General features: G+C 55.0%; 1 protein-coding gene across 1 annotated transcript in view; it reads left to right on the forward strand.

Moving 5' to 3' along the window:
* Positions 1–14,501, forward strand: part of Hmcn2 (hemicentin 2) — a 149,802-nt gene that overhangs the window by 104,700 nt on the left and 30,601 nt on the right. Inside the window, exons 63-78 of the mRNA XM_039106171.2 lie at positions 2,806–2,949; positions 3,035–3,194; positions 3,275–3,399; positions 3,751–3,934; positions 5,636–5,733; positions 6,107–6,373; positions 6,926–7,116; positions 7,441–7,522; positions 7,608–7,744; positions 8,992–9,133; positions 9,208–9,352; positions 9,964–10,091; positions 10,619–10,775; positions 12,004–12,125; positions 12,788–12,952; positions 14,168–14,275. Coding sequence (XP_038962099.1) covers positions 2,806–2,949; positions 3,035–3,194; positions 3,275–3,399; positions 3,751–3,934; positions 5,636–5,733; positions 6,107–6,373; positions 6,926–7,116; positions 7,441–7,522; positions 7,608–7,744; positions 8,992–9,133; positions 9,208–9,352; positions 9,964–10,091; positions 10,619–10,775; positions 12,004–12,125; positions 12,788–12,952; positions 14,168–14,275 — 2,355 coding nt within the window. The remainder of the gene's footprint in view (positions 1–2,805; positions 2,950–3,034; positions 3,195–3,274; positions 3,400–3,750; positions 3,935–5,635; positions 5,734–6,106; positions 6,374–6,925; positions 7,117–7,440; positions 7,523–7,607; positions 7,745–8,991; positions 9,134–9,207; positions 9,353–9,963; positions 10,092–10,618; positions 10,776–12,003; positions 12,126–12,787; positions 12,953–14,167; positions 14,276–14,501) is intronic.

The raw sequence follows: 14,501 nt of genomic DNA on the forward strand, positions 1-14,501 counted from the left end.
AAGCCCAGGAAATTGTCCGGTATCAATGGTCTTGTCCAAAATGGAGGGCTCGTGGAGGCTGAGCCACAGGGAGCCAGCCCGTGACCGTGATGATGGCAGCTTAAGGAAGAAGGCACTGACCTTGGCTGATGGTTCCAGAGGGAGAAGAGCCCATCACGGCAATGAGGGAGGAGAGCAAGCTGCAAGCATGGTGCTAGGAGCAGGAAGCCGAGAGAACACAGCTTAAACCACAAACAGGAAGCAGAGGGAGTGGGACAGACTATGAACTCTCAAAGACCTCTTCCAGTGATGGCTATCTATAATCCCCCCAAATGCGTGTGCGTGCGTGCGTGGGTGCGTGAGTGCGTGTGTGCGTGTGTGTATGTATGTGAAATACCTACCCTGGGCATGCCCCGCCTCCCCCTTCCCTCCCTCCCTCTCTCCCTTCCCCTTTCCCTCCCTTCCTCTCTCAAGCAAGACTGCTGTACTGTATGACAGAAGCCGTACCCCTATTTGCCCTTCGTTGCTTTTATTGGCCACTGGAATGCCATCGGGAACCACTCCAGCAGTCCTCTGGTGTCTGTACACTCCACCCAGAAGACAGGAGGCTCTGCAGGCCTGGCTATCCCAGGCTTGGGTCTGGCCTTGACCCCTGAGCTGCCCTTCCTCCTGTCAATCAGCTCTGCACCTGCTTGGCCATAGGTCACTCCATCTAAGCTCTCCTCCTTGACTTCTACATCCTGCTAGGGTCAGTCTGGGGATACTCAACCTGTCAGCTGGTAAATCCTGTGGCGCTGTCCGCCGAGTCCTATCCCATGCTGGCATCACTGCCCCCTGCCAGTGCCTGGTGAGGGCAGCACCCCACACCCCCACTGGTCTCAGGCCCACGGGCCCCTCTAATGCAGGCAGAAGGTTCTGACAGCTCGTCTCTGAAGGGTCAGCGGCAGCTGTGGCTAGGCAATGTGTTCCCCCGCCCCGTTCACATGTAGATTCTATCCCTACTCTTTAAATTGTAGCTTTAGTGGGTTACTGTGTACATCCTGCACAGTCCAGCCGTTTACAGAGTATTGACCATTCAAGGCTTTTCAGTGTGTCCAAGCAGTAGAGCCACTGCCACTATCCATTTTAGAATGTCATCATTGCCCACTACAGACTCCCCATAGCCATTAGCCTTCACCCCCAGGCCCAGCGACTTCCCATCCCACGGCAGTCTGCTGTGGGTTTCCATGAAACGCCTGTCCCGGACATTCGTTCTGATGGTACCACATCATCTTGTGACCTTCTGCATTTGCCTTGTTCCACCTGAGCCTTTGAAAGCTTACTGGGCATCCTGGATCAGTCTTATTTTTTTCTTTCAGACATAAATTTAATTATTTTTTATTGTTCCTTTATATAATATGTAACCCTGGCTGGTTGGGCACTTGCTATGTAGACCAGACAGGCCTTAAACGCACAGATATCTACCTGCCTCTGCCTCTGCCTCTGCCTCTCAAGTGCTGGGATTAAAGACATGCACAAGTAGCACTGTGTTTCTTAACCAGCCGTCGGGCTGTCACGATGAGGCTGCTGTGAGCTTAGCGTGCAGGCGTCTGTGGGTGTTCCGGGTTCTGGGGTGTGCTTTTGTTTCTCCTGAGTGGACCCTTGAGTCACCACAAACCCTGTCTATCAGACCTCTAGTTTTTCATGCATGCTGTTCCCTGCCTGGAATGCCCACGACTTTGTCTGCGTGCATCTGACTGGCTTCTGCTCAGGCTCTGTCCCAGCAGTCCCTGTTGAGGAGCCCTTCCAGGGGCCTACGACTCCTCCTTGCATCCCTCTCTGGCATCCTCCTGCCCCTCCCCTGGGCCTTCCATCCTCCCCTGCCCTCCAACCCCCAGCCCCCTGACTCTGACAGGGCTTTACAGCTGTTAGCCCTCAGCTGCACTGTGCCTTTGTGATACATTTCATGCTTCCGGAGGACAGAGACATGTGAGACTGGTCTGTGCGCGCAGTGCTGAAAGGCTGGACGGGGTCAAGGCCGGGGGGAGGTAGGCCTGGTGAGGTTAGAAATGCCTTCAGGACAGACCTGCAAGAGGGCATTCCAAACTGCTGAGCAGAGTCCCAGAAGCCCCAGGTGACTCCTGTGGGGCCGCTGAGGGGCTGACTCCCTTTGATCAGCAACCTGGATCTGCGTAGCAGGTGTAGGACCCTAAGTGGGAGAGAGGGAGGGCGGTAAGAAATAGAACAGCCACTGGTGAGTTGAGGAAGGCGGCTGTGATGGTTAATTTAATTGTCAACTTGGCATAGGCTCGAATCACCACTGAGAGAGCACCAATGTGGGAGTGTCTAGGCCTTGTTGGCTGTGGGCGTGTCTGTCTGGGATTGTCTTAAGCATGTTTCCTGGTGTGGAAAGACCCAGCCAGAAAATGAATGACACTATATATATGGTAGAGAAACCCAGCTAAACACAGGTATGCACACATTTCTTTCTTGCTCTGCTGTGACTGTGACCAGCCACATTCTGATGCCACCGCTCCCTCTCAAAGACTGTCACCTGGGGGGGTTGGGGATTTAGCTCAGTGGTAGAGCGCTTGCCTAGGAAGCGCAAGGCCCTGGGTTCGGTCCCCAGCTCCGGAAAAAAAAAAAAAAAAGACTGTCACCTGGAACGGTGGGCCTAATGACGCCCTGTCTCCTCTATGCTGCCCTTGTCAGGGTAACTTTTCACAGTGTCAGAAATGAAACTAGGCCAGTGGGAATCTAAAAAGGTGCCTCCGACCCACTGGTGCCTGTTTCCCTGTCAGTTCAGGAAGGGCGCACAGGACTCAGGGGCTTCCCTTTGTTCCACAGAGAGCAGCATGGGGCAGGGCGTGGTCTCCCGAGGTGGCCGCCTCCAGCTGAGTCACCTGCAGCCAGCCCAGGCTGGTACCTACACGTGCATGGCTGAGAACGCCCAAGCAGAAGCCCGTAAAGACTTTGTGGTGTCTGTACTAGGTACGTCTGCACTCTACACCCCCTCTTTGCCCCATTCCCGGCAGCCCTTGCTGCTTCCGGGCCTTCACCATGGCCCCTGTCACAGTGCCTCCTCAGATCCAGAACTCGGGCATGACACAAGAACACAACGTGTTGGAGGGACAGGAGGTCCGGCTGGGCTGTGAGGCTGAGGGCCAGCCACCACCAGATATAGCCTGGCTGAAGGAAGGTGGCCCATTGGACCAGCACGTGGGGCCTCACCTCCGGTAAGGCCAGGTTGTGCCTCTCGAGGCACCAGGGCCGCCAGCCTGTGTGCCCCGGCACTCAGTGACTCCTCCCCGTGCAGGTTCTATCTGGATGGCAGCACCCTGGTGCTGAAGGGCCTAAGAGCAGCGGACTCGGGTGCCTACACCTGTGTGGCCCACAACCCAGCTGGGGAGGATGCCAGGCTACACACGGTGAATGTACTGGGTGAGGAACTGAGGCTGAGGAGAGGCAGGGAGCCCCAGTACCTTGTGGGAAAACCTACAGGAAGATGAGTGGGCGGAGTCAGGGACCTCCATCCAAGACCTCTGTGATAGCCGCTCTGCAGGCTTCCTGGGCCTACAGACCTTGTTCTCAAATAAGAGTCACAAGTGTCCCAGCCCCCGGTTTGACCATGAAAAGATTGGGTGAATCTGGGTCCCTGACAGTGGGCCTCATCTCTCCAGAGCATAGCCAAGACTCCAAGACCCTAACTACAATGGCCGGCAGTGGTGTAAGGTCAGGGTTGGGTGCTGCCCTCCCTCCAAGTCCCTCATCACTTTTAATCTATTGTCCCAGTTCCCCCCACCATCAAGCAACAAGCCAGTGACACAGGGACCCTGGTGAGCAGGACTGGAGAACTGGTGACCATGATGTGCCCTGTCCAAGGGTCCCCACCCATTCACGTGAGCTGGCTCAAGGATGGCCTGCCCCTTGCACTCTCCCAGCGCACCCTCCTCCACAACTCTGGCCGCACCCTCAGGTAGGAGAGCCCAACCTCTGGTCCCTGATAATGACAGTTGCTGACACAGTCTCCAGGCTGCTTAGGTTCCAAATGCTTCTGTGTGGACAGTAAAATACAAACACAGATGCAGAGGTTTATGGTGGTTGGGGAAATCATGAAGCTCCTGCTACCTTAGTGTGGGACCCCAGAAGAGGTCCCATCCTGTGGCCTGACGAAGAAAGCATAACTCAAGAGGATACCTGAGTGCACGGGACTGGCAAGGCCAGGTGGAAAGCCAGGAGGGCTTCCTGGAAGAGGCCTGAACTAAGCTGTTGGTTCTAGACTTCAGCAAGCAAGAGAGTCTTGCAGTCAAAAGGACCAGACATAAAGGGATAGGCAGTAAAGGCCCCAAACCATGAGCTAAAGACAGTCAAGAAGACGCAGTGACAACAGAGAGTGCCCTGGTCAAGGCTAGCTGCTGAGGTGGAAGAAGGTGGAGCCAGGCCTGGTTTCCATGGAGAACAGCATCCAGACAGAGCAAGTGCAAGGGCCCCCCTCCCCTCCTGAGGTGGGAGCAGAACAGGAAGACAACAGGGACAGGCAGATGTTACAGGTGGGATCTTGAGGTTCCTAACACTCATTGGTGGGCTTTCCCCTGGGTTCTGGGAATCTCGTCATCACCAAGGAAGCACAGCAAGCATACTGAGTCACCTTGTCCGCCCAGAAAGGGAAGCTTTAAAGGCAAAATGAGAATTATACAAGATACCCTGAAACCCCAGACCGCAGCTGGTGAGAGTGGCCCTGTCTGATGCGGCATGGGTCACTGCCCATCCGGCAGGGGCGCTCACAGAGCACTTTCCACACATGCTTAAAGGTCTGTCAGACATCTTTAGTGACAGCCACATTGGGCAGTCATGCACAGGAACCCTCCCCAACCCCCCTTAGCGTTACTTTGTTTGGGGCTTAACCAAAGGGACTCCATTTTGAATCTGACGACTCTTGACGCTGAGGTTCCTAGGCACCCGGGGGAGATGCGCTGTCTACTTGAACTTGGGGAGATAGACACTCAAGGGCTGTCAGCATCAGGGAAGATTCTGGAAGCCAGGTGGATGCAGCCATCCACCACACACGTGCACGCACCATGTCCTTTGGACTTGGAAAATGGCTTTTGACAGGAGCAGGAGGGTTTGAGAAGGCTCTGCTCAGGAAGGGAGACTGGCCTGGCTCTGACACCGTGATCCTCTCTGATCCATCACAAGAGCAGCCCAGAAGAAGCTGAGGGCTCAGGAGAAAGGGCTCCGAATGGGGCCAGTAGGTGGAGACCTCCCAGGTGGATCCTGAGTGATTGCCGGTGGGAAGGATGCCTGCTGGGACACTGAGCTTCCAGCGTTTAGGAGGCTGAGGACGTTTGGCTGAGGCAGTAAGGACGTGAGAAGGTAGTGGGCATGGGGGTCAAGGAAGGGCAGTTGAGACTTTCCCCAGGGAGCACTAGGAGGCCAGGGAAAGGATGTGAACTGGGGCTAAAGGGTTCTCCTTTCAGACTCAGCCATTGAGAACTGAGATAAGAAAACTCAACTACTTTCCCTTTCCCCCTTCCTCTCCCCCATTCCTCTCCTCATCCCTCTCCCCTTCCCTCTCCCCTTCCCTCTCCCCTTCCCTCTCCTCATCCCTCTCCCCATCCCTCTCCCCCTCCCTCTCCCCTTCCCTCTCCCCTTCTCCCCCTTTGGGGAGGGGGGTCAGGATCTCTCAGGTGCAGCTGGCAGATTCGGGCGTCTTCACCTGCGTGGCTTCGAGTCCAGCCGGTGTGGCTAACAGGAACTTCACCTTGCTGGTACTCGGTATGGGGCAGGGTGGGGCAGTGAGTGCGACTCAGGCTAGGGCAGCCGAGGATGAAGTCCCCCATCCCAGGCTCATCAGGGTGTGCCCGGGGTAGAGCCATGGGACATTCTAATCTAATTTCTTCCACTGTCCGCTCATCTATCCCCCCAAGTTGTGAGCAACCACTTCAGTGCCAAGCGCTGACAGGCAATTTACGGTAATGAACTCCGGACCCCGCTCCACTAGGTGGACAAGGGGTCAGTGTTGGAGGACTCGCCTAGCGTGCGAGTTCCAAAGGCTTTATCCATGAGGGCCACAGACTGTGCAAAGATTCAGGGTGAGGGCCACCGGCTGTGGATTGATAGGGACCCTGCCTACAATTGTCCCCCTCAGTGCCCCCTATCCTGGAACCAGAGGAATTTCAGAACGACGTGATGGCTGCCCAAGGCTCTGAAGTAGTCCTTCCGTGTGAGGCCCGGGGAAGCCCCCTGCCCCTCGTGTCCTGGATGAAAGACGGGGAGCCCTTGTTACCCCAGAGCCTTGAGCAGGGTCCTGGCCTGAAACTGGAAGCCGTGAGCATTGGTGACTCGGGAACCTACTCCTGCATGGCAGCAAGTGAGGCAGGGGAGGCCAGGAGGCACTTCCAGCTGACCGTGATGGGTGGGTGCCTTGTCTTCAGCAGCATCGGTGGCTAGAGGGTGACATGGGACTCTGGGGCTGAGGAAAAGCCACTGAGGATGAGGAGTTCCCTGGAGGTTTGGGGTCACCTTTGTATGAAGCTCCAGAGAGAGGCCTCGCTGGCCCGGACTGCCAAGCTACTGTGGCTGAGAAGTCCGGTTCTCTTCAGCTCTAGTCCAGTAGCTTTTATCACCAGACAGACCCTTGATGTCAAAAGCAAAAGCTAGAGGCACCAACATGTAGGGACACAGCCTCATGATGTGGTCCAAAAGTGTGCAATGAGGGGCCCTATTAAAAACATCCGCTTCAACTCTGTCTCCTCTCCATGTACCTCATCCTTGTTGAGATCAAGGTACAGATAATTGTCCCGGGGCCACCCACCTGTGGTTTCTTTGTCCAGGTGACCTTCTAGCACTCCCCTCCCCTGCACTCCCCACACACCATACTCAACCATTTCTAGGCCCTTCCGGGGGGGGTGAGCCTCTTGGTGGTGGGGGAGGGGAGAAAAGCTGACCCAAGGTGGACATCTTGCAGATCCCCCCCACATTGAGGCGTCTGGTGAGACTTCAGAGCTGTCACTGACACCTGGTGCCCACCTGGAACTCCTGTGTGAAGCCCGCGGCATCCCCCCACCCAACATCATTTGGCACAAAGATGGGCAGGCCCTGAGCCGGGTGGAAAATGACAGCCAAGTCGGCCGGGTGCTCCGGGTGCGGAATGTGCAGGTATTGGCAATGGCTCCTGCTGGCGTGGGGTTAGGACCGGAGGAGAAACTGCAACTGTCCAGTGGGCAGCTGCCAAACGTCCCCTAGGTCCTCGTTTGTGTGCGAGGGACATGATCCCCATGCCTATGTCCTTACGGAGTCCCATTAAGGCCAGAGCCAAGGCTGATCAAAAACAAGCAAACCCTGACAGCTAGAGTGAGGACTTTCAGTCCTGTCCTTGTACGTCAAGAGCAAGATGGAGAAGAGAATTCCAAGGAGGGTGGGGTGGCAGGAGCAGTGGACATGTGGAATCAGAAGCAGCTGACCTCCTTGCCCTGTTCCCAGGTGGACAATGCTGGGCTGTACACCTGCCTGGCTGAGAGCCCTGCAGGTGAAGTCGAGAAGAGCTTCCGGGTCAGGGTTCAAGGTAAGGGGTATAGGTTCAGGGGAAGGGGAAACAGCATGGGACCTGCGAGAGTGAGTCCATCTCCCGTATCCTCCTATTCCCCCAGCCCCTCCAAATGTTGTTGGGCCCCGGGGCCCCCGCTCTGTGGTTGGCTTGGCTCCAGGGCAGCTGATCCTGGAGTGTTCCGTGGAAGCAGAACCAGCACCAGAGATTGAGTGGCATCGAGGTGGTGTCCTGCTTCAGGTGAGCTCCTCCATCTCCAGCTGAGGCCTCTGACCAAATGAGTGCAGGGTTCTGAGGGTCGGCCTGTCTGCACGTCACGCCACATGTCTGCTCTGGGCACATCTACCTACCCTGATGTTACCGTCACTCTGTGTCATGGCTGGGCACTGCAGCAAGTCCAGGATTTCGGACCTGGTGCCTTTACGTTATACTGAGGGCATTGTGACCCAAGTCTATGACAAGTTGTCTCCGTGCTCGTCCTTCCCCGGGGGCCAGTTTGTAGCTAGGGATGGGGGGATTGTGGGTCTGTGGGTAGGGGATTCAATGAGGGTGCCCGGCCCCTTCAGGTTCCTGACGGTCTCAGCAGAGCAACCCTCGGCTGCAGCCTGTTGCTAACCTAAGACAGAGCAGAGCCTCACAGGTCTCTCAGACCTCCTGGCCTGATGCTTGTCTCAGCCAAGACTAGTTTGATCAGAAGCAGAATCTGGGGTTGGGGATTTAGCTCAGCGGTAGAGCGCTTGCCTAGCAAGTGCAAGTCCTCAGCTCTGGAAAGAAGAAGAAGAAGAAGAAGAAGAAGAAGAAGAAGAAGAAGAAGAAGAAGAAGAAGAAGAAGAAGAAGAAGAAGAAGAAGAAGAAGAAGAAGAAGAAGAAGAAGAAGAAGAAGAAGAAGAAGAAGAAGAAGAAGAAGAAGAAGAAGAAGAAGAAGAAGAAGAAGAAGAAGAAGAAGAAGAAGAAGAAGAAGAAGAGAAGAAGAAGAAGAAGAAGAAGAAGAAGAGAAGAAAAAGAAGAAGAAGAAGAAGAAGAAGAAGAAGAAGAAGGAGAAGAAGAAAAGAAGAAGAGAAGAAAAAGAAGAAGAAGAAGAAAAGAAGAAGAAGAAAAGAAGAAGAAGAGAAGAAGAAGGAAGAAGAAGAAGGAGAAGGAGAAGAAGAAAAGAAGAAGAAGAAGAGAAGAAAAAGAAGAAGAAAAAGAAGAAGAAGAAGAAGAAGAAGAAGAAGAAGAAGAAGAAGAAGAAGAAGAAGAAGAAGAAGAAGAAGAAGAAGAAGAAGGAGAAGAACCTATCGGAGGGATGGTCACACAACCCTGCCAGTTGGACCCTGAGAGGGGCCCGGACACTTGACTTTATCTCCAACAAGACATGTCCTCCTACCCCTGGCTTTCCCAGCAAGAGGAGGCCAACTCCGAACTCAGTTCTGAAGCCATGAGATCAAGGTCACAACCAAGTGCCAATAAAGATCCCTCTCTCCCCTCCTCTGGGGGACACTCTGCAGGCAGATGCCCACACTCACTTTCCAGAGAAGGGCAGATTCCTCAAGCTGCAGGCATTGAGCACAGCAGACGGCGGGGACTACAGCTGCACAGCCCGCAACACAGCAGGCAGCACCAGCGTGGCTTTCCACGTGGAGATTCACAGTGAGTGTCCCCCTCCCCGCCCACCTTCCCCTCAGAGCCACAGGCTCCCAGCCCTGCCCTCTGCCCCTCCCCAGTGGCACCCACCATCCAGCCAGGACCGAATGCTGTGAACGTCTCAGTGAACCGCACAACCCTGCTGCCCTGCCAGGCCCACGGTGTGCCCACGCCTCTCGTGAGCTGGCGGAAGGACGGGATCCCTCTGGACCCTGGGAGCCCCAGGTGGGAGCCAGAAGGGGAGGGGGCTTTAGGAGGATCTTGGGTTTAGGCTCCTCTTTGTCAATCAGAAAGAAACTCTTCCAGGCAGTTGGGGCAGAAAAGTGACTTTACACGGGGTGTACGAGACTCTCAGATCACAAGAGCAGGCGCACCAGGACCTTGTCCATCTGTTTCTCTCTATATAGTGTCTTCTCACCCTCTTTATCTCTCTCCTACCTCTATAAACATGACAGGTACCCCCTCTCCACCCCAAGTTTACAGCTCCCCTGCTCATACAACCTGTGGAAGCAGCAAGCCCTCTGTGAATATCGAACCCAAATTCCCACGGCACACAGTGCCATTGGCCCCGCCTGTGTGATGAAAACATCCTCTGTCCGGGATTTACATAACAGCCTGGCCATTGAGGCCATTCTCAGAAATAGTGAGCCTGCTGTCCCCGGGAGCAGACGCTCCTGTCCTCTCTGGTAGTGTGTGTAGCTTTATGTCAGTCTCCCAAGTGCAGGACTGACTCCTAACCCTTTTGCAGAGAGAGCTGGGGGCAGCACAGTCAGGGGTCCAGCCCCTCTCAGCACCCCATCCGCCTACCTCCAGGACAACCCCTCTCTCTGTTCCAGGCTAGAGTTTCTGCTTGAGGGCTCACTGAGGATCCATCCAGTCCTGGCACAGGATGCTGGACACTACCTCTGCCTAGCATCTAACTCTGCTGGCTCTGACCGGAAAGGCCTAGACCTTAGAGTCTTTGGTAGGTGGGCAGGGGAAAGCACCCTCCTGCCTTCAGCATCCGTTCCTGCCAGGGGCCAGGGGCCAAAAGCAATGATTCTCAGGGGGTTTCAGCTATAACGCTCAGGAGAGAACGGTTTTACCCATACGTAGTCAGAGGACACATATGTCATACACCCTTCCTTAAAGGCACATGTTCCATGGGAACCAGTTCAAAGCCACTGAGTTGGGTCCTCCGCTCAAGCTTTCCCTCCTGTGACAGTGTTACTACCTTGCAGGACTCTGACCTTAAGCAGGACTGATGGACAGAAGCCCTGGTGGCGTCCTTCAAGTGTGGGATGTCAGGAAGGCACCAGGTTCAGGGACTCAAAAGGCCCAACCAGTCCATTGTTCCTTGTTAGTTCTCCCTGGAGAGTGTCCCTCCCCTCCCCCAGCTCCCTGGGATGGGTTGAAGATGGCAGGCAGCCAGTGTCCCAGTTATGAGTGCAGTCTCAGAGAGCTCCCACATGCCCACCTTATGCCTGTTTCTAATAACCAATCTCTCCCCAGAGCCCCCAGCCATTGCCCCTGGTCCCTCCAACCTGACCCTGACTGCCCACAGCCCGGCCTCACTGCCCTGCGAGGCCAGCGGCTCTCCCAAGCCCCTGGTGACCTGGTGGAAGGATGGGCAGAAGCTGGACTTCCGCCTGCAGCAAGGCGCCTACCGGTAATGAACAGTTCATCTATGGTGTAGATATACCAAAGATCAGGGGCTATCACACAGCGTGTGGCAGGGTCAGTGACCACAGATGCCAGGGGTAAATTGTGACACCGAGGCAGCCCCCTGGCAGAAGAGAAGATGCTTGAACACATGGCCCCACAGAAAAACGTACATGATTTATTCAGCACATTGAAAACAGGACATGGAGGGACTGGGGGGTGGGGCAGGGGAGTGGCGGGTCAGCTGCTGGGCATACAGGAAGCCTGCAGCAGTAAACAGTTAAAAGTCTGCTCTATGCTCCCGTCGGGTGTGCACACCTGTCCAAGAGCTCTGGATTCACAAACGAAACACACACACACACACACACACACACACACACACACACACACACACACACACGCCACCTTTCTATTTAATAGGCCTTGGCTAACTCAATGGTTGGGCCACTCTTGGACCTCCACGTGGCTAGCACACTCCCCTCTGATATTCCTGAGTTAATATTTCATCTCTGCCACTCAAGACCCAATCAGCGGAGTGGCCCCTGGGACTTATAAGTCTTACAATTCTGCGGGCTCTCTCTCCTGCACCCTTTCTTGCATGGTCCGCCCTCCTAATGGCAGCACTCCTCTCTCTTCTCTATATTTCTTGCCCAGGAATCCTAAAAGCCTCTCCTCTGTCCTCCTGCCCAACCATTGGCCTATGGCCTTTATTGACCAGTCAAAAAAATCAACTGTTGGCAGGAACCCACAGAGGACGTGCGAATTCCTGTGTAAGCACAAATCAAATCCCCAACAGAAGCCTGTGGCTACTTCTGAAAGCTTCGGAGTGTTGCCTGAGTATCACATGCAGCCAATGGGCAGTTTGCTATGTGCGCCATCAATGACACGCTGTCCCAAAAGTGCAGGAGCCAGAGCAACATCAGTGCACATGAAAGTCATCTACATGCCCAGTAGCGGAGGCTTTTAGGACTAGAACGTTCTAGAAGAAACTTCTTTTTTCCGTGTGTGATGTCTGTCTGTGTTGAGTATATCCCATGTGTGTGCGGCAGCTCACGAGGCCTGAAGAGGGTCTCAGACCCCCTGGAGCTGGAGTTACTGCCCAGGAGAGTAGAGAATCCTCTGAGCCTCTGAGGCCCTAGAAGATACCTTAAGTCATGTCTAGAAATAGATGCAGGGTAGGCCCGGGGTGGGGAGACTGCATTGGTTCACTCCAGCCATCCATTTGTCTGTCCCAGGCTCCTGCCTTCCAGTGCCCTGCTCCTCACAGCTCCCAGCCCTGAGGACTCAGCCCAGTTTGAGTGTGTGGCGAGCAATGAGATGGGCGAGTCCCGCAGGCGCTACCAGGTGACTGTCCACGGTAAGTCCTGGCAGAGGTGGGAAATATGGGAGCCCTCCTGCCAGCAGGGACTTGTGCTGGCTTCACCCCAAGACTTCTGGGCATCTTAGGACACCTCCTCTAGGAAGCTCTCCTGGGTCATGCTCATCTCAGCACTCAGACACTGTCTAATCTACAACAGTCTGAAGCCAAATCTGCTCCTTCCTCAGCTGCCTGGGACCTCAAGGCAGGCTAAAGTCTCAGCTGGGCCTGCGAGGTCCGGTGTGGTCCAACCCCACAGAGGCCCCCGCCCCCCCCACCAGGTTCAGTTTGCCCCATGGCTTGCCCTGGGACCAGCTATGCCTCTGCTTGCCTCAGATCTCTGCACGAGCTGCTCCCTCTGCCAGAAACATGCTTCCTTCACCCAACCAACACCTGCTTTTCCTCAGAATTTCAATTGTGGGTCACCTCTCCCAGAGGCCTTCTCCACAGTCACCAGGCCAACGTCTCTACAGGAAGCTATTCATGACTATCTCTGTGCCCAAAAATATCCTCTGAGGGTGCAGTATGACTTTGCCTTTCCCAAAGCTTCCGTCTCTCACGCCACCTCATGCCCTAGCCTCCCTTCGTGACAGTTCTGTCCCCGAGGTCCTGTGGCCACCTGTCCCCTCTGCACCTCAGCAAGGGCTTGTCTTGCATTCCAGTGCCTCCCACCATTGCGGACGACCAGACGCATTTCACAGTGACCAGGATGGCACCTGTGGTCCTCACTTGCCACAGCACAGGGTCACCAGCTCCAGCAGTGTCTTGGAGCAAGGCAGGCACTCAGCTGGGAGCAAGGGGCAGTGGTTACCGAGTCTTGCCCTCCGGTAAGTTACAGAGAGCGCAGAGATGCCTCTGGGGAAAAAGGAAACCGCACTGAGGGTGTGGACGGGCTCTGGGCAGCAGGAAAGAAGCGAGGTTTATCCACCTTGCTGTGCATCCTGAGAGAAGTCCCTTGCCCTCTCTGAACCTCACCTTGCTGTGCATCCTGAGAGAAGTCCCTTGCCCTCTCTGAACCTCAGTACCCCCTCCTGTGTAGTGTCTGCTGTCTGAAGCTCACCAGAGGAAAATCAGGGTTTTCTGATAAAAGGAGAAAAATCTGTGGGAGTATTGGTAAAGGTAGCTGGCCTTTATTTTAAAATCATGCTCTTGACCCTTTGGTGTTTGAGAGGTCCTATTATTAATGGAATTTGGAGACCAGATCGGTATAGTGCCTTTGCTGGGCTGAGAATAGAGCCCACTCGGTAGAACACTCTCCCAGCCTGTGGGAAGGCCTGGGCTCCATCTCCAGCACCACATAAAACTGACTTGGTGGCACCACCAAGTATTTCCAGTACGTCAGGGTCATCCTCAGCTACACAGTAGGTTCAAGGCTAGCCTGGGCTACATGAGACCCTGTCTCAAAAAGAAATTACATTTCTCAGATGTACAAGTATACAAAATGGTTGTAGCAACTCCCTAAGTGAATGCTCCTGCTACTTAGGGAAGCCTGCTCTCAAGATCACTGCGCAGGGCAGCCCTGCTTCTCAGACTCCTTCTCAGACTCTCTAGGTGCCGTGGATCTCTCCTTCCACTCTACAGCTATAGACTAGTGACCTCAGTCCCCCACAGCAGGCCCCAGGAGTCCCCAGGTAATATGGCCAAACCACTTTGCAGTGAGAAGACTAAGTTGAGGCTCACTGCCTGCTACCCTCTTTCCAACCCGGGAGAGCAGAAGGGAGTCCTGAGAGGCTTCTGAGAGGAGCACATTGTGGGGAGCAGTGGATCCCAGCAAGGAGCAACTGACCCTGAGGTCCCATACCCCTAGGCCCCGCAGCCTATCTTGTCTACTTCTCGTCGTGTACATGGAGAAACTGAGGCCCAGAGAGTAGAAGGCAGGGAGCATGGCGGGCTTAGAACTTGTTCCCATGCCCTCTGTGCCCCGTGAGTTTTACCCACCATTTGAAAGAGTGTTGGTAACAGCCCTACCCACTTTGTCAGTAGGGACTCCTGTCCTACATCCCATCCCTCCTCCCCCAACCATGCCCGGCTCCCACCCACAGGAGCCCTGGAGATTGAGCAGGCCCTCCCTATCCATGCTGGCCGATACACCTGCACAGCTCGAAACTCTGTGGGGGTAGCCCGCAAGCACATGGTCCTCACAGTGCAAGGTAAGTGCCCACCTGAGGCCCCAGGGTAAAAGGAGTTGGGGGTGCTGGAGACATGGAGACAGGTAGGACTGGGAGTACAGGGGAGGCCTCGGTCCCTGATGCCCCCAGCCTAATTTAAACTAATTCCTAGTTTGGAATCTTGGGGAGAGAGCTGGTTCCCTGCAGTCCTGTTGCTGGCGTGAGGCTTCAGAGCCCCTCCTCCCCCTAGAATCCCTCTCCTTCGATA

The sequence above is a fragment of the Rattus norvegicus genome, chromosome 3, assembly GCF_036323735.1.
Source record: "Rattus norvegicus strain BN/NHsdMcwi chromosome 3, GRCr8, whole genome shotgun sequence".
Taxonomy (NCBI): domain Eukaryota; kingdom Metazoa; phylum Chordata; class Mammalia; order Rodentia; family Muridae; genus Rattus; species Rattus norvegicus.